General features: G+C 43.9%; 1 protein-coding gene across 1 annotated transcript; it reads right to left on the reverse strand.

Moving 5' to 3' along the window:
- Window positions 1-1,057: 1,057 nt before the first annotated feature.
- On the reverse strand, window positions 1,058-22,291 carry SCARB2 (scavenger receptor class B member 2; the record flags this gene model as incomplete). Its single annotated transcript, XM_080636599.1, has 12 exons — window positions 1,058-1,527; window positions 3,002-3,160; window positions 3,698-3,749; window positions 5,174-5,247; window positions 6,262-6,380; window positions 6,834-7,012; window positions 7,905-8,024; window positions 8,511-8,602; window positions 9,352-9,540; window positions 10,784-10,931; window positions 14,685-14,842; window positions 22,175-22,291. 12 exons carry the CDS (start codon window positions 22,289-22,291, stop codon window positions 1,486-1,488), a joined length of 1,449 nt encoding a protein of 482 aa, XP_080492725.1. The 3' UTR covers window positions 1,058-1,485.

Below are 22,291 nucleotides of genomic sequence, written 5' to 3' on the forward strand. Positions count from 1 at the left end.
TTCCTCAGGAGTTTCACAGCATTGTTTTACCATTCACACAGCAACGCTTCGGGGGTGTGTGGAGATGTGACAGTTTCAGCCTGCTGAATCTCCAGCACAACTCCCTTGACAAGATCACTGCAGGAAGTCGCGAGAAGCAATTTTGTTCCCCAGAGCCAGAGGCAGGTGAGTGTCTGACCAGAGTCCTGTTCCTTGGCTGAGGTTCAAGATACCAGCTCTGGCCTCTGCCGTGGCAAACACTCTGAAGAGGCAAAGCTGCAAATGCCAGTACTATGAGGAGCCCACACTGTGCCTGGTGCTTTTACCTAATACAAATCATAAATAACTGCAGTCACTCAAACTTCCTGGGTGGAACTGGCTCCAGATGAATGAAACTGTTGAAAACATCACCATCTTGGGGAAAAAAAAAAACAACCACAAAACCAAGACAAAGCAAAACCCAATGCCTCTATTTAGAAGACAATAATACATTTTTAAAATACGTTTCACTCCATAGGTCTAATGGAAATACTCCTCCACAAGAATATTCTTTTAATCAGGGGAAAAATACCTTTGTGATTTTTTAAAACAAGTTTCTGCTTGACAAGTAAAATAAGTGTTATGACTTCTCAAAGCCCTACACCTACCTTAACATGGAGATGTGCCTTTATCCTCAGCAGTCAACTTAACTGCCAAGTCTGCATTCACATTAAACCGGCTGACAACCATGACACCAATACCAGTGGAACAAGAACACAATTTTTGAACTCTCCGCCATCAAGAACAATGTTATGCTGTGGTGTGGTTTGAAAAAAACCCAGACCTTAAGGAGAAACGCATCGTAATATGCAGTGGGGTCCTGTTCCGAGTTACAATAGTGAAGAGGTCTATACAGCATCACATCTCAAATCATCAGCCTCCTTTTACCTGGGAACTTGAGATGGTGAACAAGGTTTCACTCAGTATTTTGGATTAGTTGTACAAATACATTTGTGAAAGGACTGATGACATGAATAACACAGTCAGTGCATACTGGTAGTAAGTAGCACACAACACTTGACAGAAAAGACAAGCCCAGGCCTACAGCCCAATTGTCCGTTGTTCCAAGGCACACAGGAGCCTGGTGTGTTCCGAGAAGGGCCTTTGCAGCCCATGCTCCCAAGGCCATTTGCAAATGTCCCTTGTCCTGTTTCTGTATTGATTCAGGCCATTTTATTTTCAGTGATACAGTGGTTATGATCATCTATGGCTGTCAGTGCAGGTACAAAGAGAGTGCGGGGTTGGAAAAAGCAGGATCTCAAGCAGTTTTAAAATGTAATTGTAACTTAGCTGGTAAGAAAAGTCTCCTCCCTTCAAGACAGTGCAGCTTCTCTTTCATCTCTATACCACAGAAAGTTACACCTGACACAATCGTTTCTCTGCAGTAGAGAATGCTGGGTAGTGGTAGTTTGTATTAAGTCAGCTCTAATAGTTTATTCTCCAAGCTCATGTGTTAAAGGAAACCTACTAAGATGTCCTGATGAGCGGCGACCTTTCATCTTCAGTACTCTGAAAGGAAAAAAATCACAACACGGCAAGTCAGATGTGGCACATCAGAGGGCTTCCATGACAGGGAAGCTGCATGGCTGAGACTCCAAACAAGAAAGGAAAAAGCTCTTGGCTCCTACTCCTAAGTACAATTTCCTGTAAGAGAACCAGCAGTGCACTATAAAAGTTACAGAGGGTGGGTGGCAGCTTGGGCAGGGACCTCAGGCTCACAGCAGCACCTTACAGATGATAGAAGGCCATAACTGCCGTGCATGGAGGGGATCACAAAGAGAGCATTAACTAGCTGAATTACTTCTGTTTGCAAGAAAAGCAACAAAGGCAATGTAGAGAAAACATGGAATTTAGGTGTCCCATTGTGATTTTAATCCCTGTACAATGTTCAGGAATATCCAAGAGAGATGATGTGAAGCTATACCTGTAGGGTTGGGCAGGAATGCCTGGGACAGGGGCCTCAGGCAATGGGACAGTTTTGACTCTCTAGTTGAGCCAGCCAGTAGCAGGCAAGCTCAAAAGCTCAACGGCAAAAGTCTCTCTTGTAAAGGAACCTGAAGAACCACTTTTGGTTCATGAGAGAATCAAGAATGAAGCCAAGAGAGCCAAAGATCAGCTTCTCAAAGCCACCACTTGAGGTTAGGAGGCTGGAGACCTTGCTGCCAAAGTGCCACCACTGCTGCCACTACCATCACGCTCCCAAGTCCCACTGGACTAAGACAAAGCACATGAACAGGGTGGCTGGGTGCTCTGGAGATAGGTGTGAGGGTGCTTTCTCACACTGTTAAAAAGTAGTATTTAGGAAACACCATACAAGCAAGATCACGATAAGACAACAGCAACTACAAGGACAAAACAGCCTACTAGAGTACCCAATCTATTTCTCTAACCGGAGGCTCTGTAGTTTGTCTTGTCTGAACTTTACTGCCTTGCCTATAAGGGTGAAATTTTGGCATCAGCTTTCAGCATGACTAGCAACCTTAATGCCAGCACATCACTTTATGATAGGACTTTTCATAAATAGACCTAGAAATCAGTACTGTCTGGAGAAAACTTTCTGCATGCTGCTGTCTGTAAAATTCACCCATTCCTTGGTCACAGATTTGCGTTATGATTCTGAAAATTGTTTCTGAGAACATTGTCAGATTGTGTTCCGACAGTGTTCTTAAATACAGTGGACTTCTTGCATCTTATCCCAGGGTCCTCTAGGCAGGCTGATTCTTTCATTGCTGTTGGAAAGGGAACTGGGCACAGGACACATGACCTGCCTTACCACATTCCTCATATTAGCTCCATTCCTTTGCTTTGGCGATTTATTCTGAGTCTATTAGAACTTCCCTTCCCTAGAAAGGTCATGTTAAACAAAAACAACATATAAAAATGTTTGTGTGCACAAAGACACTGAGCAGGTAAAAAGCAACAGAAAGAAAATCAAATTCAGGCAGATATACAGTAGCCAAGGCCAAATTCAAATGCTACTGACCTCTTCACTTATTCCTCGGGACCTGCACGCCAGCACAATAAAAACTATCCCAAAAACGATTCCTAGAGCCATGATTACGAATGGGATTCCAATTACAACACTGGCTTCCAGCAGGACGTGCTTGAGTTTGCTGGCAGATGCTTCATCAATCAGAACACTCTGGAAGAGAGAGATGTGAGGAGGTAAAAAAAAGATCAATTTCTGTTCTTCCTTTGTATGAGACTGCTTTACTTAGTCTGTATTTCAAAAGAAAGTAGATTTCTAACTCAGTTTAGGCATGGAACAATACAGGCCTGCAATAACGGCATTGAAACTGGTCCCCTAGAGTCCTCCCCGAATCCAGTTAATTCAGTGATCCAGCTAAAGCACAGGAATATTCAAAACAGACGGTGCAAAAAAGAATGTGGTCTTATGAACTCCCACCTCCTCATCTGAGCATCCCTTTTCCTCATGGGCCTTTGACCCTTTCAGAGACCTTTGAAATTAAAAAGACTGTTTGTGAGTGTTTTGCAGGGCTGAACTTGATGCTATGGTCAACAAGCAGCAGAAGATGTTAGTTAAGAAACAGCAACAGCTTCTTACCTATCACTGTATAAAAGTGATCAACACCATTTTCTTTTCTGGTTAGCTCAAAAACAGTGTTTTTGCCAGCATACACATAGCACAACGCTGCAATGAAACAACAAAAATACTTACCTCATTTATATACATCACTGGAAAAATCAGCGTTCGGATGTTGCCCGTTTCACTGTGTGAGAAAAAGCAACAATAAAAAAATACTGTTTCACAACTTTTCAACTTGGAGGTTCTGAAGACAGATTATAATTGAACAACGAATGAGGAAACTGTCCCTAAAAAACCTCTGGGCTGTTCCTTTTTGTGGTTGATTTTCACCTCCCCCCTGGAGTAGAACAATCTCAGTCTCCAAGATGGATAGAGAATTCTGTTTTGGGAGCAATGGCATATTTAGGGGCTTGGTTGGGAGGAAAAGAGAAGGATCCATAAGAGGCCCATTAATCACCAACTGAATGGCAGATTTGTGCTGGTCAGCAGGAGTGCAAAGCTAAGCTGATGTTGAAGGTTATTTATATTTGCAAAACACAGAAACTATTCTCCAAGGAACATGCTCACAGCAACAATCCCCCATCCCCCCCAACATTTGGCACACAGAAAATAACAGCTTATGCATCAGTTGTGTTAATGTAACAGTTCCTAGACACTAGAAAATGAGGTGGTGCTGGTCTGAAGAAACATCACTGACTCTCCGAGGAGTATCAGGCAGGTAAAATACTTCTGTTTTATACAATATGTAGCAAAGCTGTGCCAATAAACACCAGCTCAGAGGATTAGTAGAAAGAATAGCTACCACACAGCCTTAGTGGCAAGTAAATCAGTATGTCAGAAAGACACAAGATGCAAGAACAGTATTTCTGCACAACTGAGCTGCAATTTGGGGATGTGCCACTCAAACTGGAACACCCAGAAAACCAGGCAGAATCCACCTGCGACAAAGAAGACATGGGGCATTTTACCCACACATAACTTGGGATTGTACCCTGTTCCTGTTTGTAGGATTGTACTGACTGCCAAAATTTCAGTACAAAGATTTCTCTTTACCATATCAACGCAGTCACAAGCAAGATCCTCTACCTGATCAAACGAGCCCTCTCTTGCCTGCTGTTGTGAGACATAGCACTTGGTCTGTGTTTTGTGCTTGCTGGGGAAAGGCAGGGGCAGGCCTCATGCCTTTTCACTTGGTTTTCATGTGACCACTGCTGAGAAACGATAGTAACTGCAGTATTTATCTCCTGCAAGCTGTGAAGAGTAGAATGGCATGTCCTCACTGCAATGTTTGAGCTGCACTCCACGGTGGCAGAAGCTCTCTGTGAGCAAACAAGCCAGTGTGATATATGACTGATGCACCACAAGCACCATGTGCAACTTGTCCATAACATCTTGCTTTTCTTGAATACTGCTTTTACTCTGCAGATGGAACTGCAAAATCTACTTGATCTTTGAGAGGATACTGCCACTTACAACTGAGATTTGACTGGATTTCTCTCTCTACCACTTGCTGTCTCCAACCAATATTCTATTTGAACACTGCAGACAAATTAATTTTGAGTATCAAATCAGATGCAGTATATCCACCTAGCAGCAGAGAACACTTACAAAAATTCAGGTAATTTTCTGATGTGAACATTGATCTGCATCCTCTTTGCTGCTTTCAGGACGAGCCCTGTCAACTGGGGAATAAAACAAATCAGAGTATCAAAAACTAATAAAAGTGTACGGACACAGGGATAATGAGCATGAAACACAACACAGTAAGGGCTGCAGTGGGATGCACAGGAATATTTTCCTCATTCAAGCAGCAAAATTTACTCTGGAGAGTGGGTGGGAGGGGGAAGGTACCATTTTGTGGCAGTTACCAAAAAGCTGGGTAAGTGGGAGCAGGGTCACGGGAAGAACCTGGCACCAAACCAGATACCAAGCAGCAGCTGCACTAGTAGTCCAATCATTTTCTCATAGTTCCTTAAGTTCTTCCTGCTTTGCCCTCCTGATTCTCTCCCCCATCCTGCTTGGGAGCGAGTGAGTGAGCAGCTGTGTGGTGCTTAGCTGGGGCTAAACCACAAGTGTAAAAAAAATGGTTTAGTGTGGGGTGTCCCTGCCCATGGCAGGGGGGTTGGAACTAGGTGATCTTAAGGTCCTTTCCAACCCTAACTATTCTATGATTCTATGATTCCAAGCTCCTTTTATTTCTGACATTTCATGCTGAAAATGCCAACAACTCTTTAAACACCCATAAAAGATGTAATCACTACGCTTCTGTATCTCTTCTCTCATGACTCCATGCTATCTAAATTCAGTCCAAAATCCACAGAATATTGATTTCCTCTCTTGGTCCACATACCCAATTTCTTCAGCTTGGGCAAAACACAGTCAAGATAATATTCAGACGTTTGAGATGTCAGGGTGAACCGGAAAAGTAGCCTCACCTGTTTCTAAGAAATATTTTTACCCCTTCATCTCATCATTACCAGTCTAATGGCATCTCTAATTGCACAACACAATGGGAAATGTATTTTAATTCTTGCTATCCAGCAAAGTTTGCTGTATACAAGCAAATCCAAGTAGACCAGTTCCATATAAACTAGTACACCTTCCTTGAGGTCAACAGAACAATGTTGATAGACACCACCCAAGAAGGTGACCTAAACTCATGTGCTTGGATTCCCTTTTAAAAAGGCTGCACTTACAGGATTGATGTCCAGAAATGTCTCGTGGTACTCTTTTTTTGGGTGCATGCCCTCTATGTCTTCTACAAACTTTGGATCTGCTTGGTAAAAATGTGGAGCTGATAGAAATATTGGAGCTCCTAGAATGTGAAAACATAAAAAGTCACCACCTAAACAAGACAGAGCAGGATTCAAGGAAGTCTGCGAGAACCTCAAAACTCATCACTGTGCCATTTAAACTGAAAGAAAAAGTCCATTCTGGAGCTAAAGAATCAACACTCTTGAATCCGTGTCTTCAGAACAAGCCAATTCTTCCCTTGTGCAGAACCAGCACAGCTTCATGTCTCATGTCTGGTACCTCCTTTTGATTCCTTGATTTAAATCATTGCTGGAGCAGACAGGATCTGACAAGAACGTCCCCTCAGATTGCTGCTGCATTTTACAACCAAATGATCACTTGCTGGTGGCAGATCTCACTGAGCACAATTGTAACCCTACAGGCCTCACCAAAGTGTCTTCATATATGTCAGGCAGAAAGAAGCATGCTCCCCACTGACATTCTTCCAGTCTGCTTCCACGCCCTGGTAACATACCTTGCTTACAGACACTGACATTGAGGACACCAGTGCCAGGACAGTTTCCTGGTGGCACGCAGAATCCAGCATTGCCTGGGTTAACCGTCGTGTTAGCAAATACCATAGCAGAGGGCACAAAGCGGTAGGTTGGGATGCCTGCAACAGTTCCCGAGCTGTCATACACCAGGTACAAAGATCTGCAAGGAAGAAAAGCCAGACCCCAATTTGTTAAGTCTTGAGCACTTGTCTGTGTATCTACTTAAGTCTGCAGTAATCTACAGCCTTCATTTAAGCCCATTCCAAATATCTTAAGTATTAAATTTATTATGCTTCTGATCAGCAAATGCGCATTCCATCACTCTGCTGCTGCACAGAATAGATAATCCTGTGCCAGCTGTGCTGCTCCAGGGACACTAATGCCTGCTTCCAGCATCTCAGGGTCTTACTGTAGTCCCCATGTTGCTATTGCCTCTCGTGTGAGACAGGAATTGTATGTGTTACCGAGAGGGACAAGGAAAGGAATACAGAACAAGTTGGCAAGTCCTGAATTCAGCGTAACATACATCTGTATTGATTTAAATAGGGAATTTCAGCTCAGTTTGGGTGTTCACAGACAGGGAAATGGACAAGGGAGGAGACAAGGTGGAACATAAGGAAGGAAACACTAAGATTTTCTGCATCTTGTTGCATTTCAAACAGCATTATGTCAAGTCATGAATGTCTAAAGAGGACAATCCAGGTTCTCTAAAAAAGCAGGGCACAGAGGAAGACTTTGGAGGAAAGAAGCTTTGGGCAAAGTTGATGTAAATCCTTCCATTCCTCTCATGACTAGGCTTGCAAGGCAATCCAGTCTCTTTCCAGTCATCTTCCAGATTTTCACTTCATGTTGAAATAGCACTTCCTTCACTTGATGCAGATTGGGGTTTCTTTAGTGTAAGTCTCTTGTCCTTCATACCATGAATGAGTGCAGAATACTCACAGTGTTAAAAAAAATCATAGGAGGAAAAGCACCAGCCTAACATGAAATGCCAAGAGGAATGGATGTAATTGCTCTGCTTTGAAGTCTGAGTAACATTTTCTTCTCATTACCTGCAGAAATCAGATGAAAAGATATAAATGTTCTCATCTTTACTAATCAGTGGGTGAAAGGATGTCCCATCTGTCCCATTGATCATGTTACATGTCTCTGTTGTCCACCAGCTCAATGACCTGAAGAAAACCAAAAAAAGATAGTAAGGGTTAGAATATCTTTGAGCAGTGGCTGTGCTTTAGGAAGTTCATCTTTGGCTTCTTGGTAACACACACTGCCCACTGAAGAGGTGCTGGATACCCAGGCACAAGCCGCCTCAGCCTTGGCTCTGGGTACAGAGCAGTAAGGAAGTGTGGTGTCTGGGAACACTGGCTGTGTAGATGTGGGAATACTGTCCCGACAGGTGGCTGGGATGGGTGTCCTACAGGAGGGAAGGGAGTGCCAAGAGGCAGTCAGGGGTTCAGAGATGAGTAGTTCCAGCAGTCTGCTTACTAAAGGCTGGGATGTCTTCCCTTCAGCGTTATATGACACATACCAAAATACTGGGGGGCTGGCCTGAAGCTGCTAAGAGCTATAAAAGACCCCTTTTTTGGAGAACAATGCTTATCTTCATCCAAAATGTGAAAAGGGACAGATTTTGTCAGAGACCACACTGAAAAACTTACTCTTTTCCTTTCCATTCCACAATCCTTGAGAAGTTAAGGTAGTTGATTTCCCCACTTAGGAAAACATATTCTCCATCATCGGTTCCGTTCATCTGCAAACAGATACATGAGTTTTTAATCACTCTGCTCATTTTGTAACACCCAGCTTGTAACTGAAATGAGGTGTCAGGAGTTTAAGCTGTCATCACTTCAAATCCACCTCAGGAGTGATGGACTCCCTGTGAGATAAGTGCAATTCATTAAATTCCACCTTGATTATCAGTGAGGTGGAAGGATTGGGCTAGATTCTTACCCCTCCCAAGTAAAGGAAATGAATAAAAGGCTAATCTAATGTTACCTTTGAAATTTGCCACAGAAAAAAACAGCCCTTAGCAAAAAAAAATAAACCCACAGAAAATAACCTGAGCACTGCAGATGATTTCCAAGAAACAAGTAGTCTCCAAAGCCCATGGATGTGCAACCAGAAACATCGTGGAAGTCAGTAACAGCTCCAGCACGGAAATAACATGTGATTGCAATCAATGACTAAGGAAATAGGTCAGGAAATGTTCTAGTAGTTTGCACAAGTGGCCCTGCAAAGCCCATGTTATTCAAGAGAGCACAGGCAATAGAGGAGTGATTTGTCCTTGGGAAGCTTATCCATACCGGACAAAGAGAAGTCAAATAAAACACCCACAGCTGTGCTATAGCCAGTGCTTAGATCCAGCCAAACTGAAGAGGGAACACCCTTTCACTGTCGCTGCAGCCCATCTCCAGCCTTCCCAACTGGCTGGCTGTGACAGCCCAAACTGTATAGCATCATTCCCACGTAAAGCATCAGAAAGTCTTGCATGCCAGTTACCTTATTAAAGAAACCAAACACTGGATCTATCTCAGGATGCAAAAGATGAATGGTTGACAAGAGCCTGTCTTTGTAGCCCCATAGTAATTCATGGACAGTGTGAACTGTGAACAGGGATTCTTGGTACAGAAGCAGCAGCACCTCTGTGGCAAACTGAAGAGGGGTTGACCTGGTCCACTCCATTGCAGTCTGCCAGGTATCAGAATAAGGGAGAAATGGTCAGATTTCTTGTAGAATAAGTAACACCAACCACATACAAACATAGACACGTTTCAACTGTGGTTTTGGTTTCATTATTTCTGCTCATGGCAAGTAAATGCTGGCTAACAGGTTCTCCAGCTTTTCTCCTACAGGGATGTGCTCTTGCAGGTTACTGTTCAGCCTGACACTGCCACACCAGCTCAGTTCCATATCATTAACTGCCATAGCCTTAAGAATGGATTTTAAGTGATATGTGCAAAACTGCTTTCTAAGCAGCCTGGATTTCACAAGTATTTTACAGCTGAAGACATGCTTTGAATTTCACCCTTAGGAAGTCACAGTTTATGCTTTTAAAAGACAGCCATTTCTCAAAATGCAAACAACACCCAAATTTATTTCCTTTCTAGTTGCCAAGTGATTCACAACATGTCTCTAACAAAGCAAAACCAAAAGAAGGGAATATGCCTTGGGCAAACCAACCTGCAGTTCTCCTCACACTACCTGCTACAGTGGATCACAGTAAAAAATCTGAACAGGAGATAATCCTTACCACCACTCAAATCCTGGGAGGAATTGTAAATACACTGACTGTTTTATTTGTAACTTTTAGTAAGCTGAGTCCTATCTACTCCTTTATGTAGTGCATTTATGTATTCATTCATAAAGTCAGACAAGGCATTTTTGGAAATGCTGAGAGGAAAGTACAAATGAATACATTCTGTAATTTAAGTCAATTAAACTAGTACAGAGAGTAAAGGCTTAGTTGCACAACCAACAAATATTTTAGTACAGTCTAATTTCCTTTGGAAGGTAGGACAGCTTTGGATCTGCTTGTTCTCATACTGTTCCTGTATGAGACCCAAAATGATGGTCTGCTTCTGATCACCCAAATAAGACTTTCTTTGCAGAGTACTTTCACCTTATTCTCCAGTTTCGCTAACACCTGGAAACCCAACAAGCCTGATCTCTGCTCACCCTTGCAGTGTCTGTCAGCTTTCAGCACAAGGGTGAGGCACTACCACTACAGAGATGTATGGTGAAGGAGCAATATAATAAAAAACTGCCACAACAGTCCAACCCAAAACTGAGTGCAGTGTCTGCCCCAGATATAAGCTGCCTCTCTGGTTCTTCAATCACATTTATCCACCACAAAGAGATAGCATGAAGCAACAAGCTGCGAGTTATGAAGTGTGTTAGGATGATTTCCAAGCAGAAATGAAAGGGAACTCACCACTGCAGGAACATTAACTGTTCTAATCAGGTCCACTTCAGGGTCTCCAACTGACTTCTGAGGTTCAAATACATACGTCTTAGGATTCAGAGCAGATACTTTGGTACCATTGTCCAAAAACTGAACGTGCACTCTTGGCCTGTATTCTCTGAAAAACAAAGTGTTTGTTCTCTAATTAAGCGAAACAAGTATGCATAACATTAATTGCAATTAACTTATGGCTATTCTACTGCTTTAAGCACATAAAGGGTGGGAACAGTTCAGTAGGAATGGATTAATTTTTGCTTCTGCTGCTATCAGCAACAGAACTCCCCTTTGTATCGGTGTAAGCTGAATCAGACCTTATAGGGCTATTTCAGAAATGTCACCCCACGTGTTCATTTCAGTTTGTATTTTGCCTCATCTTTAAAAACCTCCAAGGAAAGAGAACAATTTTAACAGTACAGAAGGATTTAGAGGCACTAGATATGAGACTGCCCTTGATGTACAATTTGAAAACTAAACTTTGCTTCAGGCAAAATCCACTCTCAGGCAGAACAAGATGTAGGCTTCATGTCTCATTAGCCTGACCTAAGAACCTACCAGCATCTTACTGCTTGCTTTGAAGTACTTTGCACTAGGACTTCTGGGCTTACATGTAGCATGGGCATATAACAAGCTTCATTTCAGCTTTTCTCCTTTAATTTTCAGACAGGAATTCTGGACACAACAGAAATTCAACTGAATTTTTCCCCTGAACTACTCATGACCTGGGAGGTTATTTCTGTTACTGTCTACACACTCAGACAAGCATCATAAAACTCAGGATTGCTGACAAACAAGTGCAGTTGGCAGGAAACATCAAATGCTACCTGCTGGCATGATAAGGAAGTCACATCTTAATTACCCTGAAACACAGGTCATAACTGTAATTCAATCCATGGCCATTACCATCTTACAAAGAAGCAGCACATAATTCTGCACAACTGGCTGGCTTGGGCTCAAAATGAGCTATATGTGTCCCTTCAGCAAAGGGGAATGGCAGGTTGTCTGCCCATGGCATGAAACCTTTGGTGTACACATGAAGTGAAACGCTCTGCATTTCCCAAGTCTCCATTCACTCAGGAGTTTGTCTTTTTCATTGCCTTGCTTCTGGTGTAGATTTTAAGCCCCAAGGTGTGAAAGTGAATTATTCTGTGAGACCCTGTGATATGACGTTTTTTATTCATTTCAGATATTACATCCTATCCTGGCTGCACTAGATCCATCAACGCAGCTGTATTAATCTGGTTCAGGCTTTCAACTGGAAATGCCTGGGAAACTGTTCCAACCATTTCCCATCTTTCTTACACAAAGAGCAAATCTACCACTCTTCAGCGACTCTACCACCAAGGAACATTTTGGTCTGGCCACACTTCCAGCCTGACTTGGCACAAACCTCTTGTACAGCAACCTACTTTATATCCAGGGCTTGAACTGAGGGGATGGCAATTGACAGTTGTAAGTGCCTTCCCTAAAATAGGCCAGAGTTAACCTGAGAAGCCTCTCCAAGTGTAAAAGGGTAGGAGAGGAAAATAATACTCTCTGATTAGAGATACAAGTAGGAGGATCTCAGATGTTAAAGACAAAAAGCTGTACATGTGTGCAAGAGCAGACAATATTGAAGTGTTCTTTAGGCTTGGGCAGATAAGCAGCTTGTACTTTATTATTTTATATGCGGCAAATTTAACTTCCAATATTTGAAAATACAAGCACTACATTGGTATTTTTGTGGGTTTTTTTGTGAGTTTTTTTGTGTTACAGAATCTAACTGTTGTTCCAAACTATGAATTGCAGGAAGAATATGCAGGAAGAGATTTATTTAGCCTTCCCACCTCCTCTCTGTCACTCAGATTTTTTAACTCTGTCTGTAAACTCTGCCAGTTTACTTCCAGCCTTTCTCCCCAGTACCCTGTTTTCTAAGAGCACTGAACCACATACTTGATGTTTAGGGCATTTTAGGTGTTACGCCACATGCTAAACCTAAATGAGTTTTTAAGGCTTTGCTACACAGGGCCTGTGAGATAAAGTTGGTGTTTATCCTCTGGCTCCAGCATGTGACATCCCTCCTTTCTCCCTCTCCTCCCACATGCCTCCTCTCTTCCTCCACCCATCGCTGCAGTCTGGTACTGGCAGTGACAGCCAGGCAAGGATTAACAAATCTGCTGGAAAAGAGCACTCCATTTCCTAACTTTCCTCTTCCTTCTATCAAACTGAGCAAAGAACAATCAAATCCTGTTTGGACATGTCAAAATCAGGTTAACCAAACAAGCCAGAAGCAACTGAAACACGCAGCCTCCCTCCTTCACACTGCAACAATTTAGGGAGAGTCTGCATCACCCAACTGGCTCACAGCCAGCCTGTGGTGATGCAGGGGAAGGCTCTCCCAGCTAGCCACAAACCAGAAGCTCCGGCTGGGCCTCCCCTTGGGAACAGACCAACCCAGCCAGCTACACCACCAGCCCCGTCCATCCCATCACACTCTCTCATGGGTAAGGTGCAGCTTCACAAGTGGAGCTATGCATAACACCCAGGAGACAGCCAGAACTAAGAAAAGGAGAAAAAATTAAGGTACCTAAGGGGACTGAGTACCAGGCTGCAGAAAAGCATGGGCCTATGTGGTTTCATGTAGCTGTACTACACCTAGAGCTGATCCTATTTATCTTCCTGACAGACAGAATGCATGGCTGGCCAATTATCAGCATTATACTAGAGACCTGAAGAAAAGATTAGGAACTTGAAAGATTATGTCTTTTCTCCAGCCCTGTCAGTTTATCTAAGATGAGGTATTTTGCCATGTAGTTTAACCAGGGCTAAACAAACACAGTACTGAAATAGAGAGGAAATGGGGAAAAAAATTGATGGCAGAGGGTGAAGCAAAGCTGAGGTGTGGGAGGAAAGAAGCAGAAAGGCAAGATATACTGCAGAGGCCAAAGCTACCACAAAGGCTCTCCCTTTTATTCTACAGTATTTTTTTCAAACACTAACAACCAGATTCTGATCTTTTTGCAGCTTAGATAAAGACATCTCCTTCTGGCACTGAGCTGGTGCCCAGACTGGATGAGTGTGTGTGACTAGAAGTGAGTCTGACAATGAGAAATCAACCTTTTGCCATGGTTTTCATATCTCTGTAACTTCAAAGACCATACTACTTCCTCCCACAGCACTACTCCTGGTTTACATTGCTGCATGCAGAGCAGAATGAATCTCTAAAGGAAAACTCATTTGTAAGGTGACTTTAAAACCACTCTACATGCAGCAGATTGTTTTGTGCACAGCCATATCACACAGAAGGAAAGCTCAAGAGGCCAGATAAAGTTCCAACACTGCATGTAGCGGTAGTAATTCTATCAGTCTGTACAAATGGTAGATATGTCTGAATTCAAGTTGGTTTTACAGTGGGGGTTGGCTGCCAAAGATCCTTATAGTACCACTCTCTAACTGGCTTTCTGGCCACATTTTACCAATGCAAATTGTGCAACTTCAGCTGGGAGATAATTTCTGAGTGAACACATGAATCATCCTCTCCCCAGACTCTCAAACCTCACACGACTGTTCTTTCCTCAAATAAGACATGCTACTAGGATGCAAACAAGTTCCTCTGTGTTCAGCAGCTGAGGAACAGCAGCACACAAGCAAAATCTTGCCCAACATCTGACAGAACTCTCTGTCTTAATCCAAAACTAATCTCAGGTACTCCAAATGTCAGTCTAGTTGTGCTGTCTGGGTGGTGTATGATGATGCTCCCTTGAATGTGAGTAATCACACATTAATAGCTAGGTTTTCCTCCTACAACTGGATCCCAAGCACTCTGGATCCCACTTTCTGGCTTCCTCACAGACAAGTTTAGCAAGATGTGAAAACAGTGAAATGATGATCCTACCGGTAGGTGTATGGCCCTATTTCCTCTACAAGAGGAGTATCGCCTTGAAGCACTTCCAAAGGATTTGTCACATTAAAGAAGTAGAACTGCATGTAGACTGGTGGAGGAGGATCCTCCCAGGCTTCAAAGGTTTCCGTGCCATTTTTCAATACTGTTCCCTAAAACAAGAGGAAGACAGATTAGCTGTTAATGACAGATGCTGTAAGATATTTATAGGAAAGAAGGAATTGTATGCCCTTAGAATAAGCACAGGCAATAGAATTTGAGACTCCAATTCTACAATGCTTATAAATACATTTTTGAAGCATCTCACTAAATGTCAACAAGATCAGACACATGCTACAGGCTCATAGGCCAGGGGCATACCTTTTATCGGCTTTGTTGTTCTACTTCTTTCCACAAACACTCCTGCCTGACATTTTTCAGAATGAAGACTTACCAGCTATTACGCAGTGATCCTGTGCCAGCAAAACCCTAACCTAGTATAAGATACCATAAACAGTTACTTTCCTGCAGCAATGAGAGCACATGCAACTCCAGACCCATGGACTCTCAGTCTATTTTGTAACCAATAAAACACGGACCTACAAAAGACAAGCTATAAATGGTTATTTTATGAGAGAAGCACTTAAGTAATGAATCAGTAATTTCTTTACCTACCAGCGTAAACATGTTATAAGGAAAGTCACAACCACAACCTCTAGGTAGCTGCAATATAAGTATATAATATAGGTCTCAACCCCTTGTTTTATTACCATTACATTTTAGTTAAAACTCACCCCCAACTACAAAAGTATCACCACCAAAATCAAGGCTTTTCATATAGTTACAACACTGGTTCTGCCACTATGGTAGTAGTACAGAAATTTGGCTTGCAGAGTGGAATTTTCAGAAATAAGCACAAAGAAAACTACATCTTTGAAAACAGTATCACCTGTAGGCAGAAGGGAAGGGGGGAATAATTCGCAATTAAATGAGTCTCATCAACACGTGCTCTTTTTATTCTTTTGAGAAAACAAGTCAAATACTGTAAATGCAAGCTGAAAAGCAGGCCAGACTGGACAACTGCCATTCCTTGATTACTGTTTATGGAGCCTTCACTCACTTTATCAGCCACAGTTGCCTCAGGACTCATTCTTGGCCTTCCTGTTTAAAGAGCTGTTTTCTCTCCATGTAGTTTTTCATTTTGAAGGACTAGATAAAGAGAAGACTGTTTCAAAGACAAATTTGTTGGCAGGAGCTTGGAATAGCAGCAGTATTGCTGAATGGCAGTGAAAGCCAACCCAGCTGGTAGCACTTCCCAGTTGCAGACTGCTTCCCATGGGGAATTTCAAGCCACGTATTCTGTGCACACCATGAAAAATAACTTATTTTAGGCATGCCTCAGGAGCTTTCAGCATTTCTTTGGAACTACAAGCACCTCATATATACCATTTCCTACACAGCCCAATGCTTTTGATCCTGTGTTCTTGTGATCTATGACAAGGAGGCTCATCTCTGTATTCAGACAGAGCTCTCCTGAAGTTGGTTTGTATGATCAGGAATAGGAAACCTCCCCAAATCAGATGTAGTGTTTCCATGGTTCCACCCTAAAAGGCTGGGACCAAGACAGCAATGTATTTACGATACCTCTAGATGACCATGATAGCTTTTCTCCATATGCAAATAACCACATTCCAATGTCAACTTATTTCCAAAGTGGTGATGTAGTGAACTACGGATGTCTGCTCCCTTCCTAAATTGTACAAAGCTCATGTGTGAGAGCGCGTGCATGAACCACCACGAGGATAAACTTGACACTGGTAAACAGAGTAACTATTGCCTGTCCTGACCTTAACCATCTATATCTAGGGATTTGAACTGTTCCCTAACAAGTAATGTGCAATGTTTAAAAAAACAAGTGCACCCTGGTCATATTCATTCCAGTTTTAGGATCCAGTCGATCCCTTATGATGGTGAGATCACCTTTATAGTGTTCAGGGAGGCCATGGCCGCCATCCCCCCTCTCCTGAGCTAGACTGAACACAAGAAGCTCCTCAACTCAATATATCAATACTAAGTGTAAGGTGAGTTTCTATCATGCTCTCTCTATATACATGTATGCATCAGATTACATGCAATAGGCATTAATAAGAAGAAAATGCAAGAGCCTTTATGTGGCAGGTCAGTTTAAACACAGGCTTTTGAGATTTTGAAATCACAAGTGATCCCTTGGGAGATGGGCTACAGAGCAAAAGGGTAGTGAAACAAAGTCATCTGGTGACTTGTTTCCTGGATCTATCTGGCACCATTTGGATCTCCCACAGAAATGACATGTCTATTTATAGCTCTGTACAGTGACAGCTCCAGTTATAAACCCAGATTCACAAACCTCTGAGCTGGAGTCAGGCAGACCCTGTGAAACTCTCAAATAATGAAATACGGCAAGCTCTTTTCTTGAGTTTTTCACCAAATGTTACCCAATGGGTCTGTCACATGGTATTACACAGCCTAGAGCTGACACAAAAACATAAGCACATATTTTTGAGCAAAACATATGTTCATGTCCCTCAGCTGGTGGCATCCAGGGTTAGTTCTGCTGCCTTTCCTCCGCACCAGAGCAGGGTTTGGTGTTACACCAGTGGGTTTTTTCATCAGAGCTTGTGTTCACTACTAGCTTGGGCAGGCTGCAAGATACCAGAACACAGCACTGCTTTTAAATCCAAAATATGTAAAAGAGACACAGCTCTGCTGTCGTTATTGCTGCTGTATTGTAAGGCCAGAGAATCAGATTTTTCCTCTTGTACATTTATATGCAAGTGTCCTGGGTTCAGCAGTAGCAGTCATTTTTCTCCTTCTTAGTAGCTGGTGCAGTGCTGTGTTTTTGACTTTCAGCCTGGGAACAGCGCTGATAACACCAATGTTTTCAGTTGCTGCTCAGTAATGTTTACTCTGACCAAGGACTTTCTGAGTCTCATGCTCTGCCAGGGAGGAGGGGAAGCTGGGAGGAAGCAGAGACAGGACACCTGACCCAAACCAGCCAAAGAGGTATTCCATACCACAGCACGTCATGCCCAGTATATAAACTGGGGGCAGTTACCTGGAAGGGCTAGATCACTGTTCGGGTTGGGCTGGGTATCAGTCGGTGGGTGGTGAGTGGTTGTATTCTCTTCCCTTGTTATTTCCCTTATCATTATTATTATTGGTGGCAGCAGTAGTGGTTTTATGTTATGCCTTAGTTACTGAACTGTTCTTATCTCAACCCATGGGAGTTACATTCTTTCGATTCTCCTCCCCATCCCCCTGGCAGCAGGGGGGAGGAAGGTGGGAGGGAGTGAGCGAGCAGCTGCCTGGTTCTGGGTTGCCGGCTGGGCTTAAACCAGGACAGCAAGAAAAAGAGACACAAAGTATTCAGAAGCCTCAAGTCAGACACTAATCCAGCAGGGAGTAGCCTAGAGGCCTCAGAGAGATACAACACAAGCACAGGTACAACATAGGGCGTACCTACTCCAAGATCACAGGCTAAAACCAGTGGACAATTACCATCTACTGTCTACATTCAGAAGCAGAGCAGAGGTTCTCCTTTTCAAGTGGAATCCACACTCACTTAAAGTGTGTCAAAGCATCCTTCCTACTCGCTTTATTTGTCATGCCAGCCCTGAATTTGGAGCTTATTTGCTGGTGTTTTCTTTGTCTTGACCACGCTTCACACAAAGGAAATAAAAAGGAAGCTTCCCTTACACAAAGTTACTGTTACTCTTACTGATGGGAGGTGGGAAATGGTGCTGAACATTTCTGGAACTTACACAGAACGGAGCATCTCAACTGATCCTTCATAAAAGCCTCCACTTAACTGTGCTAGGAGCTCAAGTATTTCAAAATAGACAAGAACAGCAAAAAATGATCAATATGGAAACTAAATCAAGGGACGAGGTATCTTCCCTGTCCTTTCGGGTCCTAAAAGCTCCAGAAAATCCAGCTCCAGAGATAGCTGGCAGTCAATGTCCAGTGACATTTCAAGGGTTTAAAAGGCTTAAGTGTTTTCTAAAATAATCAGTGTGAGGTATATGGCATAAAGAATCATAGAATCACAGCCTGGTTTGGGTTGGAAGGGATCTTAAAGCTCATCCAGTTCCAATCCCCTGCCATGGGCAGGGACGCCTTCCACTAGAGCAGGGTGCTCCAAGCCCTGCCCAACCTGGCCTTGAACACTGCCAGGGATGGGGCAGACACAGCTTCTCTGGGCAACCTGTGCCAGGGCCTCACCTGAGGTAGAGGACTGATTGCCCAGGTTTGGAATTAGGTGTACAAATCAAAGGTCTTTATATTCATAAGCTGCAAGCTTATGACAATAAAATACATAATCATGTAACCAACAGAGAGCACAACGCAAGCACTGGTAGGAGCTAGGAAGGCCTTTCTCCTGTGGGCAGCTAATCTTATTCTTGTTCATTACAGGGTTTTGCCCATTATTGGCTGGTTTTTCAGGTGTCAGCCCCTGACAGTGAACAGATACTGATAAGTTGGACATCTGAGTGGCATGGCACGCTAACTCACAAAAAGCCAGCAAGAGTGGCAAATGAACCAGAGGATAAGTTGACAATATTTGAATGCCTTCTGGGAAAGGTGCTCCCACTGTCCTTGTCACGATGCATCTCCCTGATGATTTTCAAGGAAGTGTGACACCAGGCTGGATTCCCCACTCTTCCCACACCCTCTCTGTACTCAGGCACTCTGCCTTTGGCTGGAAAGGATGCACCACAGAAACCCCCTGGTGAAAGCTAACCAATCCTCAGTGGTTCACAGGTCCTGGGTTTGGACACAGGGGTGCTTCAGCTGCTCCAAAACTCGACTGCAAGTCAGCTCTGTTTCAGGACTGCTGAGAAGCTCTCAAAGGAGCATGGTGCTGGAGCGTGTCCAAAGAAGAGCAATGAAGCTGGAAAGGGTTTAGAAACAAAGTCCTACAAGGAACAGCTGAGGAAATCAGTGTTGTTCAGTCTGGAGAAAAGGAGGCTCAGGGGATACCTATGCTCTCTACAACTACCTGAAAGGAGGATGTAGCAAGGTGTGAGTCAGTCTTCTCTCAGGTTACAAGTGATAGGACAAGAGGAAATGGCCTCAAGATGCACCAGGGGAGGTTTAGGAATTAGGAAATTCCTAAATATATATTAGGAAATATTAGGAAAAATTTCTTCACCAAAAGGGTTGTCAAGCACTGGAACAGGCTACCTGGGGAAGTGGTGGAGTCCCCATCCCTGGGGGTATTTAGAAGATGTATAGATGTTGCATTTAGGGACATGATATAGTGCTGGACTTGGCAATGATGGGTTTATGGATGGACTTGATGACCTTAAAGGTCTTTTCCAACCTGGATGATTCTGTGACCTACCTGTCATAAGGACAATCTCTTGCCCTTGATGCACCTCCCACAATGACAGAGCGGTTGAGGCTAGAAAGGGCCAGAACACAGAGATAATGCTTCATGTCCCATGCCCTGCCCTGCAGAGAGCTGGAAAAGCTCAAGTCTTGCCACATTTCAAAGGCAAATAGAGATTTGTCTATTTGCACAAAGCTGCACACATGGTTACACACGAGACAGCAGCTTTCTAGACTACACATGAATGAGAAAAAGTTCATGTGAGATAAAGCCCATGTGGAAAGCAGCTGAATCAGCAGAGTAACTGGGAGCACGCTGCTTTGGGGCTGAGATCTGCATGCTGGAGTCTGGGTGTGTGGCTCCCGCAGAAGTCCAGGAGGGAAGCAGTGGCTGGCGCAGGGTAGAGGACACTGGATTCTGCACAATCCAGACGTACACCAGCATGAGCTGAAGAGTGGTAAGCAGGGAAAGACTGAGCTCTGGAAACTTTATCCTGCATTACTGAAAGCTCTGCTGAGTGAATACCAACTTACTCTTACATAATGAACCATTAAGGGTAAGGAGCATGCGGCTAAGAGGTAATACGCATAAGGAGGATCACGCCTAATTCCTGACAGCCCTACACTCTCTCATCAAACCATGTTTTTATACCCCACTGCTCTTTTGATAAGTGCATGAAACAGACTCAAAACAAGGAGTTTTACTGTGATGCAGAGGATGGCGGGGTCCTTTCCAAAGACCTCCGATCTGGGATATGAGGATGCACATGTCTTTGCAAAGCTGCACTGCTTTGCCTTGGTTTGCATGCAACTTTGCATACATGAACATGCACATCACTCCATACCTGGCTTTCAGACTGCCTTAGAAAAGGTACAGGCTGATGATCAGATGACTTCAGGATAACTCAGGATAACTCGTCACCCCCTGCTATGAGGGTGCTGAGGCCCTGGCACAGGTTGCCCAGAGAAGCTGTGTCTGCCCCATCCCTGGCAGTGTTCAAGGCCAGGTTGGATGGGGCTTGGAGCAACCTGGTCTGGTGGAAGGTGTCCCTGCCTGTGGCAGGGGCTTGGAACTGGATGAGCTTCAAGGTCCCTTCCAACTCAAACCAGTCTGGGATTCTATGATAAACCATCCACTACCCCTGCTACATTACAGCAAAGCAGAAATATGTACCTGAGAACAAACACTATAGGAATAGCTGTACGAGCAGCTCCTGAAGAGCAGCTGACACACTGCCAGGCTGCACGACAGCTTAACCTATGGTAGCTTCTCTTTTTTGGCTATCCCCCAGAGTTTACAAGCATACTTCAGAGTGCCATAACTTGCTCTACGATGACTAGCAACCTGAAAATGCACTTGCTAAACCCAGCTGATTTAAGGTGAGACAAAACAGCTTCTATGTTAGGAAGTGCTCCCTATCAGTACCCCAAAAGGCGTTACTAACGTGGCTGACTCTTCTCACTGGACCACTAGATGAATGCAAAGAACCAGCATGAGAGAGGAACAAAAGCTTGGGCAGACCACAAACACTGAAGGGCTCCGCATTCATAACCATGCTAGGCTGGGTGTCCCAAAAATGTGCTACAAGCACCCTGTAACAACAGGGTGAAATGCTTCACTGTCATCACCTAGCCTGGGCTACTACCACGTGTTTCAGCTCATAGTACCCCTGGCTGTGCTCCAGAGGCAGCAGCAAATGAAGCAGCAGAACAAGCTACTGTATGAAAGCTGCAAGAAATCTATGACAGGGATGCCAAAACAGGGGTGTCCCCTGCTCACCCCATGTGCTACTGCTCTAGAGAAGCCTTCTCGCTACAGCTGCTTCCTCACAGCCAATAAAATCGCTTTAGGAGAACTGATTTTTCTCCTATTCACTCAGTTTTCACGCAGCCCAGGCCCAGTGCAGCCTCAGATCCATCCTGAGCCTCAGCCCAGCTGGCTGACGCAGGGCAGGAGAGGGCTCACTGCCCAGGGATGCTCCAGCCCTCCCCCAGCCACAGCTGGTGCAAGAAGGGCGCTGTACCATGCCACCCGCCAGCCCCTTCTTCCCTCCCTCCATCCTCTTCCAGGATTATTTTGAGAGGGAATAAACCAGTCGGAAGGGATTGGGGTGGGAATCGGGCCGTGTTCTCACCTGCTTCACCTGCAGGTCCACCACAGTCTGGAAGACGTGTGCTACCAGCAAGGAGATGCTGGCGATGAGCAGCGTCATGGCCAGGACCCCCACGGTGACGAGGCACAGCGACTTCAT

This window comes from Psittacula echo (assembly GCF_963264785.1).
Source record: "Psittacula echo genome assembly, chromosome: 1".
Classification (NCBI taxonomy): Eukaryota; Metazoa; Chordata; class Aves; order Psittaciformes; family Psittacidae; genus Psittacula; species Psittacula echo.